This window comes from Varanus komodoensis, unplaced genomic scaffold (assembly GCF_004798865.1).
Source record: "Varanus komodoensis strain SLA01 unplaced genomic scaffold, ASM479886v1 scaffold17, whole genome shotgun sequence".
Lineage (NCBI taxonomy): Eukaryota > Metazoa > Chordata > Lepidosauria > Squamata > Varanidae > Varanus > Varanus komodoensis.
The window spans coordinates 1,235,642-1,250,938 of NW_025335505.1; the positions used below are offsets into that span (position 1 = coordinate 1,235,642).

A 15,297-nucleotide genomic window follows, 5' to 3' on the forward strand; every position below is an offset into this window, starting at 1 on the left:
CTGCAGGGACCCTGAATGACCGAAGCTTAAAATAAGCTTTGGAAAAGCTTGCCAGATTTGGGGTGGTGCCGGTAGAAGACTTGTGCAAGATAAAATAAATATGTATAAGTCAAAGGCCCGAAATGTATAAGCCAAGGACCTGATATTTTGGTTATCTTAATCTTAGCAACTCTCCCAAAAAGGATCAATAAAATTCAAGGGCCATGGCTTCAAGTGTTTCCTGCTACCTGGATTCCTAGTGACAGCTTTGGAAAAGAAAGAAGAGTGTTCACATGCAACCAGAAGTTTGTCTTTCAACAGGTGACAACAAAAATAGCAGCAGCTTGCTGTCTTCTTCATCACAATCAGAAGTGGCAACTAGATTGTTGACATCTGTTGTTCAAAGCTAGACCTTGACTTGTGTCATGAAATAATCTCCCGTTCCCTGGCTCTAAAGCTGCAAAACAACAAACCATTTTTTCCTCGTGTCTGAAAATGAGAGCAGAGTTACTTATAGTTACAGGGAGTGAGGGTTGCCTGGGAAAGGCTTCTATATTGCATGATATCCCTGTGTGAGTCCATGTGTGTGTTGCAGTATAACTGTGTGTTCCCAAATGAAAAACTTTACTTACCCAATTCTATAGGTAGTTTGGCTGCTTATGCACCAAAAAATAGGGCAAAACAGGAGACTGATTCACACAACATTCGTGTATATGTGTATGCACAGACACACATTTAGAAATATGTACATCTCACAGTGGTGCAGAAGACTGTGACTAAGCTCCTGCTATCCAAGGGCTGACTCTTAATGAGCAAGCGGTCTTATGATTCATAATCTTTGTAATGGAATTAGACAGGACAGCTCTTCAAATAGAGGATGGCCCTTCAAATAGAGGACTGCCATCTATAAAAGAGGACACTTGGACACCCTTCCCATAGGACCACATGCCAAAGCATTTTCCTGTAATATGGCAGAAAACAAAGAAATGCAATTCGCTACAGGTTAAATCTGTTCCCTTCCCTTCCCCTTGATAGCCCCTAAGAATCAAGTCTGCTTTTATCTGGGTTGTTGAATCATCCCATCCTGAGTTGCTTTGATTAGTCCCATCTGAGGGCAGCAGAATTCTGGCAAACTAAAATGCAATGCTGGAAACTAATATATTAATCATTGTTAAAATATTGTAGGACGTTTTGCGGCCAGTTGGATATGCCATCTTGCAGGATGCATGTCCCCCTCCTTTTTCCCCAGTGGTGGCTCTAAGGTTAGTGAAGATTGTTCATTTAGAGTTTTTGTCTGTACTTTAAAGGAACCAACCACAGTGCTGAACACAGGCAGTCTTGTTCAGTACCATGGAGAGCTCCTTTAAAGAACAGAGTAGAACCCAGAGTGGATAACCAGTCCAATGTCACTGGAATCACCAGTCTCAACTACACATCCTCCCAAAATAACTTGGGGTTTGATGGCCATTTGACAGGTATTTTTTGAGGTTTGTTTTTGTACAAACTGAATGGTGGAAGTTTGGGGGAAAGATACACATACATGCATGCAGACACATATATCTATAAAATGAGACTTATGGATTGGTACATGCTTCAGCACATCACTGATCAAGAAAATAATACAATTCATTTCTCATTCATTCACCCATCAAAGTTTTTTCAGGATTTCCCAGTATTTAATTACAATCAGTCTGGCTGTAGCAGTCTTTTTCAGTGAAATATGTGCCATTTAATAACCAACTCCTTTGCAATATCCAATAGGAATAGTTCTGGACAAAAAGGTATTTCATACTCTGATAGCACTGGTATTCTTCTTATATTATTTAGGTATGTTTTGATTGCCATGCATTGCCAAAATATCTGTATAAATGTAAAGTTGTGGGAGCAGCACCTCCATCACCTGTCACTATTGGTATTGCATACCTTCTATTAGTTGAACTAGGATCAACTGTCTTCTAAACAGAGTTTTAAAATTGTCTTCTTTATAACTTACAATGCAAGAAGTAAGGCATATTCAACTGAATAAATGTGAGAAGAAAAGAAAGCTACCAAAGAGACAGGTAATGATGGAAGATGAGGAATTTCCCTGGTTCTCTGTTCAAATAACATTGAATTCACATAATGTTATTTTTCTCAAGACTCCCAGATGGAATTGTGCATTGTAAAAAGGCCATCTCCATTTGTTTGGCATGCTGGCTACCACAGATGTGAAGGGGGTAAATCTATCCATTTTGGTTCTGCCCAGTTTTTCTAAGCTTATGTTTCAGCCTAACTGTGCATCAGAATATTAAATTTTGCAGTACATATTTGCCTGAAAATCTGTATTAGTTTGTGTGCACTTTTCCCCCCTTTCGTGCTCACTTTTCTTTTGCTATTTCTTCCCCCTGTCCATAGTAGTTTCATCATTTTTCTTCTCACTCTAACTGGCTCTGACTGACTTCAGCCTAAGGCTTCAGCAGAGAACATACTCTCAAACTAACAAAACAGGAACATGCATACAAAACTGTAGCAAAGTCAAAACCAGACACCTATAGCACCCTTCACAATGAATGCAGCATTCAGCTTTTGTGCTCAGGTATGATTCCTGTCCCCCATCCCCCCACCCCCAAAAAGCCACTGAAAACTAGATATGTGCAGATGCCTGGTCAAATGCATAGGGCTACAAAACACAAAACGATTATTGAAGACTGGCATCCAATGTTTCATGGGTAGACTTTTGCTCATGCAGTATAACTTCACCTTCATCCCCGCAGGTGTTGTGATACAAGCTACCATTTCTAATTCTTTGTGAAGAATGGCCTAGCTACAGATGCAGTTTGATCTTAAAAATGCAAAATTCTGATAATCAAGAATCAAGCAACTCCAAATGTAGCTCTCCGAAAACAACTATTTTGTCAATTGTTTTCAATTATTATAAAGTATTATACAATGTTGTCATTTTATAGAATCAGTTTTTATAAGGCTGTAATTTTTATATTGGGAGTTATTGCCACATTTTACCAAGTTAGGTTCTGTAAATGCAAGTCTGATGTGACAAGGTGTTTTTTTTTTCTCTTTTAATTTTGTCCATAGATCAACTTTAAAGCCTTAGAAAAAGACAAAAGAACACAAGGTCATAAGATCTGTTACGAAGTTGGTGTCTGTGCTATTCAAGCAAGGAGCTAAAAGAAACTCTGTATCCCCAGCAGTTCTCTCAAAAACCTTTTAAACAGCAGGCAAAATGAGTATAAAACATAATGGAATATGGATGAGGAAGGAAATATTGTAATGGGATTTCCCCCCAGAATAATCCCTAGATATTCATCATTCACAATACAAAGGGTATGAATATGGTATCATCGTTATAAACTATTTCTGCCCTGGTGGATTATGGTTTTCACCTGCTGACAAAAAAACATTATGAAAAAAGAACTCATTTTGTTCAATGATACATCCCAGACAAATGTACAGTTCTGCCTATAGAGTAATATCTTTGATTTACCTTCATTGTCCTTTAATGTAAAGTTGGGATTCAAAGAAAAATTGTTGTCTAGAGAAAAATGGAATCTCTGTCCATTTGCAAAGTCATCTCTGTCAGTGGCACTGATTGTCTGAATAACCTGGAAAGAAAATTGAATAGTGGAGGCGATTAACTTCAACCTGGATCTAAATTCTGCCACAATTCAGCATGATTTTATAAGCTCAGCTTTCTTTCATAATTTTCTACTGGAGTAATGGAGCAATCTGCATGTGAAACACCACTGGCTTATTTTTGTTTTTGTTTCTTTCTTTGCAAGTCAGTATATTTAAATGAGAGTGTGAAATTGTGAGCTGCCCCGAGGCTTTGTTGCGATGGGGGTGGCATAGAAATGTTTTAAATAAATAAATAAATGAATGAACTTAGAGCAGCATCAATACTCTTGTAGTAGATTGGCAAAGCCTTTGATGACCCAAACACATCCTAAAGATTCACAGAAATATTTACTGAAAGGGAAAAAATGTATAGGTTAAACAAATATTCTGCCCTAATATGGACTACAAGGTCCATTCCCCTAGGAACCCCTTCTGAAGCATTTGCTATTTTTGATACTCTCTTGACCTTAATTGAAACCCTTTGCATGAGTATGTATGTATGTATTTTGCTGCACACTACACCTCTGTTGTAGTCTATCCTGTTGTGCAGTATAAAAAGGAAGATTCAGATATATGCCGTTATGTACAATTTGTGGTGGGAAACTTATGTACCTACTGAAATGGGACAACACGCCCAGACAGGGGAATTAAAAGACGATTCAGCAATTTTGTCTGCAATGCAATCCAAAAGGCAGCACATGTGTGCAAGTCTGTGCAAGTGGACCTGCTCGCCACATCAGGCAAAGCACCTATGAAGCTCTGAAAAGAACGTAAGAAGAGCTGTAGGTAAGTTATTGCAAGAATGAGGATAGACTACACCAACAGTGCACAGTGCTGATCATTTGCTTAACACAGTGCTTAACACCAACAGTGCACAGTGCTGATCATTTTGGCACTGCAAGTGACTTGCACACATGTCTGGATTGGGGCCAATGTCGCTTACTCAGCACAATGACAATTGACAGTTCCCCTGCACTGACATTGCCAGGCAAAGCTGTTAAATTGGGAACAGAGGGGTTTATATTATTTCCCTAGCTATGATGCAGCTGTGAACTGCAGTCTAAGCAAATATACCACAGCTATGGAGTTCATTTTGTCCTACACAAATACAAAGATGAACATCAGCTAGCTCTGGGAAATAAAAAATAAGATCTGGGGGGGTGGAATTCTGCCACCCCCCCCCACACACACATCTGCAGATTGCTAGAATACAATTCTGGACACTCAAGGGAGTGCCTCTGTATATGCCATGAACCCTTACAACCAACCCCACAAAATGCAGGGGTAGCGTTATCTCTAGGAGCACTTTATCCCTTATTTCTTTAGTTACTAATTTCTTTATAATATTTCTTGGTTGACTTTCAGGACACAAGTCTTCCAAAGGCAATGTGAACCAATAAAATGCATAATCAAAACAGACATAGTTCTGAACCCTCCCACTAAAGCAGCAGCAGCAGCAAACTTTCTAGAAAATGGCAAAAAAATCTCACGAGAGGCAACTGTAGCTACAACCCCATCCAATAAAACTTTAGCAGGAGAAGGGCCAATTAAAATAGAAAGTTTCAGGGCATTCTCATATGCCTCCAGTGATAAGACCTGCTGGACTCCCAATGACAGCCTATCCCAGGCATGATCCTGCCTGGTGCCATGGCCCTCAGAACCTACATTGGTGCTTATGGGGGGGGAGGTGGCTTTTTTGGTGGTGGTGCTCTGCCAACCCTCGTCATGGGCTGTGGGGTGTCATTCAGGAGCTTCCCAATGACTTTCATACTATTCAAGTATCTAATTCAATGTTGATCCTGATTGCATTCCTGCCATTTTTTTCAGGTCTTAAATATTCTGGTTGCTCTGTTCTTATAGCACATTGTTTGTATTAGAAGCTGTCCTCATGGGCTGAAGGGTAGCATGTAATCTGTATGTCATCCTATGCAAGAGTTTGCCTGGTTGCATGTAGGTGTAATGTGCTTAGGAGGACATGGCACATATGTAAGCTTCAGCCTTGGCATACCCAGCCACTGGCAGCAAAAAATTAAGCAGGCTCTGTAAACACATTAAAGAATTCCCATGAATGCAAACCCTTCTGATTGCAGAAACTATGTAAGTGTTTGCAGTAAATAGCTGAAGACTTTCCTGACCAGCACATTGAGTTCCTGTCCGTACAGTTTGAAGACATTGGGAAATTAGTATTATTGTTTTAGGCCCTCCCTGCTGGTGGAGGGCAGCCCATGCACTGGGAATGGAGTGCACAGACCCTCTCACATGAGGTTAAATGGCTGTATTATGGCCAGAAAAGTGGTTGGTATGCTATCAACATGCCTTCATAGGGCAGGCACAATGTGTCTACTTTTGCCAGCTGGTAACATCACTTGAAGGTTCTACTGTTATCAAACTAAGAGCTAATCTAACCAATGAGAAGCTGGGTCCACTCACTAGAATAAAATTTTAAAAATGAAAGAAACACAACTTTTGGATTGAGATGCTTTAAATTATGACATAAAGAGCGTATTTAGCATGTTACCTGGCCTGGTTTTGCATTCTCACAAACAACTACATCATAATCTCCAGCAAGCTCTGGAGGGTTGTCATTGATGTCAAGAATTTTAACTCCAACAGGGACATGGCTCAGGAGGCCAGGGCTTTCTGTAAAACAAAGAAACAAGAAAAATGAAGTCTTCCCTCAGTTTCAGAAGACACTTACCCTTGTCCCTGAAACATAATCTGGCCCTGGAAGTAGATACTCTGAACAGGATTTAAAGCAATGTCTTCTTTGAAGTTCAAAACATCACTGCAGAAACTGAAGTCCAAAGACATTTTTGGAAATATGTAGCTTGCTAAGTTTTGCTAGGTTTTTAAATAAATAAAATTGAAGTCAAGACATGAATGTTAAACTAGAGACTTTGAACATCTAGTGTGGTACATATTGAAAGACAAGAATGGGAGAAGTTTGGAGACTCTACAGAATGCTGTCATGTTCTGACCAAAAATTAACCAAGTGACTTCATGTTATAGTGTCTCATCCATGTTGAATGAAAAGCAGAAAGGGATTACCTTTTGATTTCAAGGACCAGAATTAAAATATGAAAAAGGACAATTCTGTTTCAATGCCACTTTTTACTGTGGTTGTTTTTGATGTTGCAATGTACAGTATAACTAGGTCAGCTTGTTTAATTGTATAGAATCATGGAACTGTAGAATTGGAAGGGGGCAGAAGGCGATCCAGTCCAACCTGCTGCTCAGTGCTGTGCTCAGTGCAAGTTTAACTGTCCCTCTCAAATGGCTGCCAAGTTGCATCCTGTATGCCTGTAGTGGAGACGAGCTCACAACCTTCTTATTTATTTGTTTGTTTGTTTGTTTGTTTGAAATATTTCTAGCCCGTCCAATCACTCTGCATCTCTAGATGGCTTAGCTCATTGGTTCCATTGCTGTTGTTCCAGATGCTGTCTAGGGACCATGTGATAGATCTACAAAGCAATTCAGTTTGGCTGGTCTGTGCCCATAAGTAATTATTTCATGGAAAGTCAGACCCAGGGTTTTTGCTGATCTCCCAAAAAAGGAGAAGGTGATCAGAAGAAGATCCTGATCTTTGAATCCATAGGGCTTGCTTATGCCAAAAATGCAAGCTGAAGCTCTTCATGCAGATGATCATTGACCTGTCATTGCCTAACCCCCCGCTAAACCTTCTCAGTTTCTAATGCCATATGATTGGCAATGGGTAGAAGATTCCTGCATTCCCTGAAGAACAGAGGAACCCACAGGGAATTTTACGGGTTGTCTGTAAAAGTCCAATAATAATTGAATTCCTAAAAACCACAGGAATTCTCAAGTTGATTTGAAGCATGACCCTGAGCATGTTCACTCAGAAGTAAAGCCCACTGAGTCCAATGGGACTTACTTTTCATGCTACACGTTGAGAAACTTGTAGCTTTACAATATTCATTTTATGTCCATAGAATCCTAGAATAATAGAGTTGGAAGGGGCCAGAGGGCAAGCAGGTCCTATCCCTTGCTCAGTGCAAGACTCCAGGTTAAACCATCCCTCTCAGATGGCTCTCCAGTTGCCTCTTGAATGCCTCTAGTGTGGGGGAGCCCATGACCTTACCTAGCTCATTGGTTCCATTGTCATACTGCTCTCACAGGCAGGACATTTGTCCTGATATCTAGCTGGAATCTGGCTTCCTGTAATTTGAACCCATTATTCTGTGTCCTGCACTCTAGGATGATCAAGAAGAGATCATGACCTTCCGCTCTGTGACAGCTTACTTAGTGCTCTCATATCTCCCCTCAGTTTTCTCAAGGCTAAACATGCCCAGTTCTTCCAATATCTCCTCACAGGGCTCTGTTTTTAGTCCTTGGATCATCCTTGCTGCCCTCCTCTGAACCCTTTCCAGCTTGCCTGCATCTTTCTTCAGCTCAGGTGCCCAGTGCTGGACACAGGACTCCAGAAGAGACTGAACCAGTGCTGAGTAAAGGGGACATAGTGTTTTTGATTTGGAAGTGATACTTCTATTCATGCAGCCTAAAAAAGCACCTGCCCTTTTTGCAGCTGCATCGCTTTGTTGATTCATATATTCAGCTTGTGATCTAAAACAATTCCAAGGTCCTTCTCGCTTGCAGCACTGTTGAGCCAAGTAATCCTACCTTGCAACCATGCATTTGCTTTCTTTTTCCTAGGTGTAGAACTTGGCATTTGTCCCCATGAGCTTCACCCCAGCAATCCAGCCTATCAAGCTGACTGAGCCAAAGTAGACTTTGAGCATTCTGCCATTTCTCTGTCATCTGTTCTTATTTTGCCATCCACACTGAGTAGCTGGACCCCCATTGCTTTCCTCTGTCTTTTACTTTGGTCATATCTGAAGAAGGCCTTTTTGTTGCTTTTAGTATCCCTTAATAGCCTCAGTTCCTTCCTAGCTACTGATAGGTTCAAAATTGGGAAAGGAGTATGGCAAGGCTGCATAGTGTCTCCCTGGCTTTTAACTCATATGCAGAGCACATCATGAGAAAGGCGGGGCTGGATGAATCACCAGTTGGAATTAAGATTGCCAGGAGAAATATCAACAACCTCAGATATGCAGATGATACCACTCTAATGGCAGAAAGTGAAGGGGAACTAAAGAACCTCTTGATGTGAGTGAAAGAGGAGAGCGCAAAAGTTTATTTATTTTACTTAATTTATTTAAAACTTTTATATGCTGTCCTCTATTCGTGGCATCTCAGGACGACTTACAAATGTTAAAATAAAAATTAATAAAGAATTAATACAAATGTAAAACAATATACAGCCAATAAAAATAAATTAAATCAAGAGCAACTGATTAAAACTATTAAAATACTATTTTTAATATAATGCTTAAATAAAAAGGTTTTAAATAAAAAGTTGGCTTGAAACTCAACATTAAGAAAATTAAGATCATGCCAGCTGGTCCTATCACTTCCTAGGGAAGAAATGGAGGTAGTGACAGATTTTATTTTCCTGAGCTCCAAGATCACTGTAGATGGTGATTGCAGCCAAGACACTTGCTCCTTGGGAGGAAAGCTATGGTAAATATAGACAACATTGTAAAAAGCAGAGACAACATCTTGCCCACAAACGTGCTTATAGTCAAAGCGATGGTTTCCCCAGTTGCACTGTATGGCTGTGAAAGTTGGAGCATAAGGAAGGCTGAATGATGAAGAATTGAGGCCTTTGAATTGTGGTGCTGGAGAAAACTCCTGCGAGTCCCTTGGATTGCAAGGAGATCAAACTAGTCAGTCCTAGAGGAGATCAACCCTGACTGCTCTTTAGAAGGCCAGATACTGAAGATGAAACTCAAATACTTTGGCCACCTGAGAAGGAAGGACTCCCTGGAGAAGAGCCTAATGCTGGGAACAATTGATGACAAAAGAAAAAGGGGACAGCAGAGGATGAGGTGGCTAGATGGAGTCACTGAGGTGGTTGGTGTGAGCTTGAGTGGACTCTGGGGGATGGTGGAGGACAGGGGGGCCTGGAGGAATGTTGTCCATGGGGTCATGATGGGTCGGATGCAACTTCCTGACCAGCATAGCATAGCACAGTACTGAGTTTATTAAAATTGGCTTTTTTGAAATCCATGCTACATCTCTGGCTACATTTGATTTTTGATTCCTTTAGAAAGGAAGGTTGGACAATGAAAAAGTTAGACAAGAGAAAATTGACTCATTCGAACTGTGGTGTTGGCGGAGGCTCCTGAGCATTCCATGGACTGCAGGAGTCATGAACAAGCAGGTGCTGGCGCATAATAACCCAGTTACATCTCTGATCAGCAAGATAACAAAACTGAGGCTCACATATTTTGACTACGTTACGCGATCAAGCTTGTTAGAAAAAAGATATAATGCTTGGAATGCTCAGTGGCAAGAGAAAACCAGGTTGCCAGATAACAAGCTGGTTAGACTCCATCAAAGAGGATGTGAGCCAGAGCATAGTTTAGCTTAAAGAAGTGGCATGGGATCAGAAAGTGTGGCGAGATTTGGCCCACAGGATCACTTATAGTTAGACACAACTAAACAGCTGAATAACAAGAATCAAGCCTTCAGGCATGGCCACTTTCCCTTAGAGTTCCTGTATCTGCCACTTTGTCCACTAGATCACCCCTGTTGATAGGATATCCATGGATATCCATGTTGGGGATTACAAGAGTGGAGCCAGCTAGAGCTGAGGGTCAGACCTGATGGCCCAGGAGGCTCCTTCTGACTTGCTTTTTTTCTATGCTTCTACATTCTATGTTTCATTGCTCTTTTTCCTTCCTCCAATTTCTCCTGGAGTAGACAACTGTGATGGGTAAGTAAAAATCTGGCACAGATTACAACAAACTACAAATCAGGTAACACATAGCTTCTTGAAAGCTTCCCTTCATGGTAGAATATCCCTCCTCTTAGAAAATATGCACAGCAGAAAATGGGCTGGACTACAACCTTTCTTCCGATTAAAAAGAGAAAAAAGAAGGGGCAGGGGTTCTTGGAAAGCAGCAGGACTTGAAAGATGCTGCCCTTGAAATACTCCACAGACATAAAATCCCAAGTAAATTAGCCACCAGGACCAACAAAACAGTTACATTAGCATTGTCATTGCACGGGCAATCATCCAGCACTCTCTGCCAAATACAAGGCAGGTTAGGTGATTAACACGCTGGAACAATTGAGTGTGCAAATAAATTTTACATTATCTTTTCCATTTGCAACCTGGTAATGAAGGTTGAACAATGAAAGGTTGAACTCATTTGCTTTAATTATCTGATATCAGACATTAGAATCACCTGAAAATTTGCTGTTTCAGGAATACTAGGATGAAAACAAAATAAACTTAAAATGTACTCTATTCCTGGATTTGTTTGTTTGTTTTTAAATCTCCTTAAATAATGTGTTCCAGGGGAAAAAGAAACACTTTGCTTCTTTATATCATTTTTAATGACCAGGGATGTATTGGTCATTAATGACATTATGATGGCAGGGTAGAGATGCTAAAATGTCATGTTTTCACACTGATGGGTAATGAGAGAGGCCCAAGTTCACAATGGAAAGATCCCTGTTGCAGCTTCTGAAGATGGCCAGCAGCCATGCAGTGAGGGGCAGTGTGGGCTTTTCCCCCACTGCATGTCACTCCAACACCCTCGGAAGGAACCACAGTTCCAACATTTGCACTGCGCAGAGGGCTGCCTTCTATCTTTGGTACTGCTCCCTGCATTATGATTTTAGGAGGTTACAGGCCAGGCCTGCTTTGGTCTCCTAACTCTATTCAAGGCCTGACTAAATTTGGCTAAAACTGAGAGGAATGGAGTTGTGGTTTTCATTAAACGCCACTACTACCTCACCATGTAGTCTGAGCAGCACCCCATACTTCCAGTGAAGTATAAAGGCCCCACCAAGAATAAGGTCCAGCTAACACGGTCCATTTGCCTTGGAGGAAGCTATCTGAAAGATGATCCTTGCGACGAGTTCTTCTCCTTCCATTATTTCTCCATGTTTCAGATGCATTTGCATGGTTGCTGCTTGCAGGAGCAAAAAATCTTACAATAGGGTGAATAGCAATAATAAAGCAGATTTGTGAACTCCCTAGCTGAATGCAGCCTTCGAGTCATGTATTTTGGGTGAAGCACTTTACAATGCTCCCTGCTCCTGTTACTTCTGTGCCTGGCAGGGCATAATACAAGGCGCTTTATCTCTGTCAGGCTAAATTTGGCTTGATAGGCAACGAAGAGGGTAGGCTTTGTTTACACTCCCAGACCTGTGTCATGTACCGTTAACAAGGACAAAGTGGTTCTTTGAGGGTAGGAGAGTTACACTAGATACATGGGAGTATTGAGTTCTGTGTCCTTTGCTATCCTACGGTTCTTCCATCCTGGAACTCAAGAGGTACAAGTGGGTTCCCAGCTGTTCTCCCATCCAACCATGGAGGCTTTCATGTCCACTTCAGGACATGCAGAGAAACCCCATGCATGTGCAGTGCAGCAGCCATCACTGCTGAAAGGAACAGGGAAGGCTTCTAACTGAATTCCCACATGGTACGTGAAGTCCCAGGGCAGGGGAGCGACTCCAAATTTCTCTGCCATTCACTTAGAAAAAGTCAGCTTCCTCCAACCTGCACCTTTGCATCTGGGACTGGTAGTACCACTTCTGGAAGGAAGTTCACCATAAGCCATGATTTTATTCGTATTTATGCATCTGCTGCATTTTCAGCTTTGTATTAAGATGTCTCAATAACTGAACAGCCTGGCTGCATCTCAGAAGAAGAGCGAAGAGTAGTTGCCTGCTGTTTTGCATGTTTCCATTGACTTGTTTTGATTAGAATTCATTGCTCCAACCTCAAAGTAGCTTTGAAAATGTTGCTACCTTGCTGAGCTATTGTACTGACAGCATTTTCTTGGAATTGTTTTCAGTTCCACTGGTGCATAACATGGAAGGTTTTATCCATATAGCAATGAACTGCTCCCTTTACACTTGTGGGATAAGAAATCTTGAAATTTTGTTTGGAACAAAAAGTCTGAAGAGGAAGCATGAATCATCCTTTCCTACATAGCTATAGCCTTGAGGATTGTGCTTTGTAAAATCATGCAGTCATGCAGGCGATCAAAGCTGTGTTTACATGTAGCAGCCTTTCCCATGGTCATTTCTCCTTACACTTTGGTATTTAAGGCAGGCAGAGCTTAATAAAGCCTGTGATAATCTGACATTTTCCTTCTTCAGGCATATCTATTATTCTCAGATCTTTTTCTTTCAGCTGTTCTGTACATCCTGTTCTTCACAATCTAGCATCTTCTTAGGAAGCCAAATAAACAAAAGCATTCAAATCTAAAAGAAATGTCCTGGATAGGGTCTTCGCAAACAATCCATTGAGAATTGCTTTGTGAAATACACTTCAATTGCTAAGGAACCATTTTTGTAATTTTCTTTTGAATAGAAATTTCAGAGGTTTTACCACCCCTTTTCCCTTTGGGAGCTGTTATACAAAGAAAGCATAAGGTAAATGTATAAATTTTTCAAGAATTATTTTCTAGCTATTCAGAACTATTTTGGTAGGACAGTACAGCATAAACATATGCATAAATAAATGGACTGAAAGTATACTTCAACTGTATTGCAAATAGAGAAAATGTTTACCCTTGGGGATAAACTGGGGAAAGCAATTCTATTTATTTAATTTCAGTTGACAAAAAGTAACTCATTTTAAAACAACACTGGCATGCAGTATCCCCACTGCTTCTGGAAAACCAAGCCACTTGTCTTTCAATTTCTCACCATGACATGAACAGTCAGGACCATTTGCCAGATGGCCCAGTGAACAAATTCTATGTATCTTTGAGAAGATAAACTTGTTGTTTTTTGTTTTGGTTTGTGTTGTGCTGCATTGCATTTTGTTTTGTTCCATTTTGTGGAAGGAAGCTCCACACACAGTTTGAGGATACCTTCATGTATACTGTAAACAAGTTCTGCCTTGTTTATTAATTTTTGTCCAGTGCCTAAAATTGTTGAAGATTAATCACTTAATGATAATATGTAATAATAATTAAAGATTAAGACTACTATAGATTGGCTTCAGATTTGCATTGGACTAATTATGCTGGCAAAAGAGGACTTCACCAGTCTCTCCTTCTCCTCACAGTGCTTCCAGCCCTATGAAAATGCTATATAGGGGGTCAGGAGACCTTGCTGAATAAACTGATTGTGTGTGTGTGTGTGGGGGGGGGGGGATCTTCCAAAACTGGGCAGAGGAACCTTGCTCTTACAGAAGGTAGACTTAAAATCCAGACCACCACCTGCACTAGATCATTGGAATCTTTGTACAAGAACAAATAATCTCTCTTTGTATTTGTCCAGTCAAAATTGAATGAAGTCTATTTTAACTCAGAGAAAAAGAACACAGCTAATTCTACGGCATGTATGCTTTACTGGAACAGGCACAGTTTTAATGTTTTGTTAAAAATCAATAATGCTCCGATTTTATTTAAAAATAATGTAAACATAATGTGTAAATGGATGACTGCCACCTGTATACATGCAGTTCTAAGATCTAAATCACTTTCCAATTGACTGGATTTGGTCATGATGCCAAACTGTAATTCAATAGCATAAAAGTGGGTTTGGGGGTTTTGTGTCCCCCTTTTCTTTGGTACAGCTGTGAGGTGACAGAAAGCATTTGCATCTTCAACTCATTGGGTTTTGTAATGTGAGAACCTGGTACAGTGATTACATTTAACTTTATCTGAAGGAAACAAGCCTGCTACCTTGTTTCCCTTAAGACTAACCATGTTTTCTTGGGGTTCACACATGACAAACTAACCATGGTTAGCTGAAATGGAAGTAAAAATTTCCAATATCCTCTCTGTGGCCAGGGGACTATGAACTGGTGGCTTGTTCAAATAGCACTAAATTATAATTTAGCATTATGTCTAAACACAATGCATTATTTCACTTCTCCAAACAAATCAGAATGGCTGAGGAATGGTATCCAAAGGAGCTGTTTAGAAGACTATAATTTTTGGCTTTGGAAGTAAAACTGTTTGATGTGATTTCAGTTCAACCATTTTTGGATGAACAAGAGTGTCCAAGAAGAAATTGGAAAAGTGATGGCTCATTTAAACTGAGCCAGACACAGATGACATTGACAGGATGGAAGAAGAAACACTGGTACCATGGCCAAAAACATCTGTGGACTGAGAAATCATTCCACCAAGATCCTTATGAGCTTCTTCCATTGTGTTAATTCTTGAACCATTCTGGCATTGAACTGCTTGAATGTCTTTCAACTTTAAACCTCATTGGAAGGCAGCAAACCCAAATTGGCATGATAGTGGGAGACTTGTCTTGCGTTGAGCCGCCTGCTTCATTTCCACATGCTGACTTGCACTTTGATTGCAAAAGAGTTTCCAAGTGGAGACTGCAAAAGAGCTACAGATGGTGTAGCATATGGCCATGCATCTTCAGAGAAATAAAAGGCAACGAAAGCATGTGCTTTCAGGGCTGTGCGTTTGGTGCTTGCACCTTGTTCCATCCAAGATTTGATTTCCCATTTCTCACCTGCCATCTCTCATTTTTAGGCCAAGGGAGCATGCAAGCAATATGAACAAAATACTTTCTGGATAAGAAAAGGACTGACCAAAGCACAGCACAAATTTCCTTTAGAAAAATACATACGTACATAAGCATGCACTTAAGTTTCTCCCACTGAAATCAGTGAGAAAGGAAAGGGCTTAA

The 15,297-nt window shown here is 40.5% G+C and overlaps 1 protein-coding gene across 3 annotated transcripts in view; it reads right to left on the reverse strand.

Moving 5' to 3' along the window:
• The window catches only part of LOC123021652 (cadherin-18), a 211,271-nt gene that overhangs the window by 8,340 nt on the left and 187,634 nt on the right, over positions 1-15,297 (reverse strand). For all 3 annotated transcript variants that reach the window (XM_044426624.1, XM_044426623.1, XM_044426625.1), the window contains exons 8-9: positions 6,110-6,231; positions 3,461-3,578 (exon numbers count right to left, since the gene is read on the reverse strand). In XM_044426624.1, the coding sequence (XP_044282559.1) occupies positions 3,461-3,578; positions 6,110-6,231 (240 nt within the window). The remainder of the gene's footprint in view (positions 1-3,460; positions 3,579-6,109; positions 6,232-15,297) is intronic.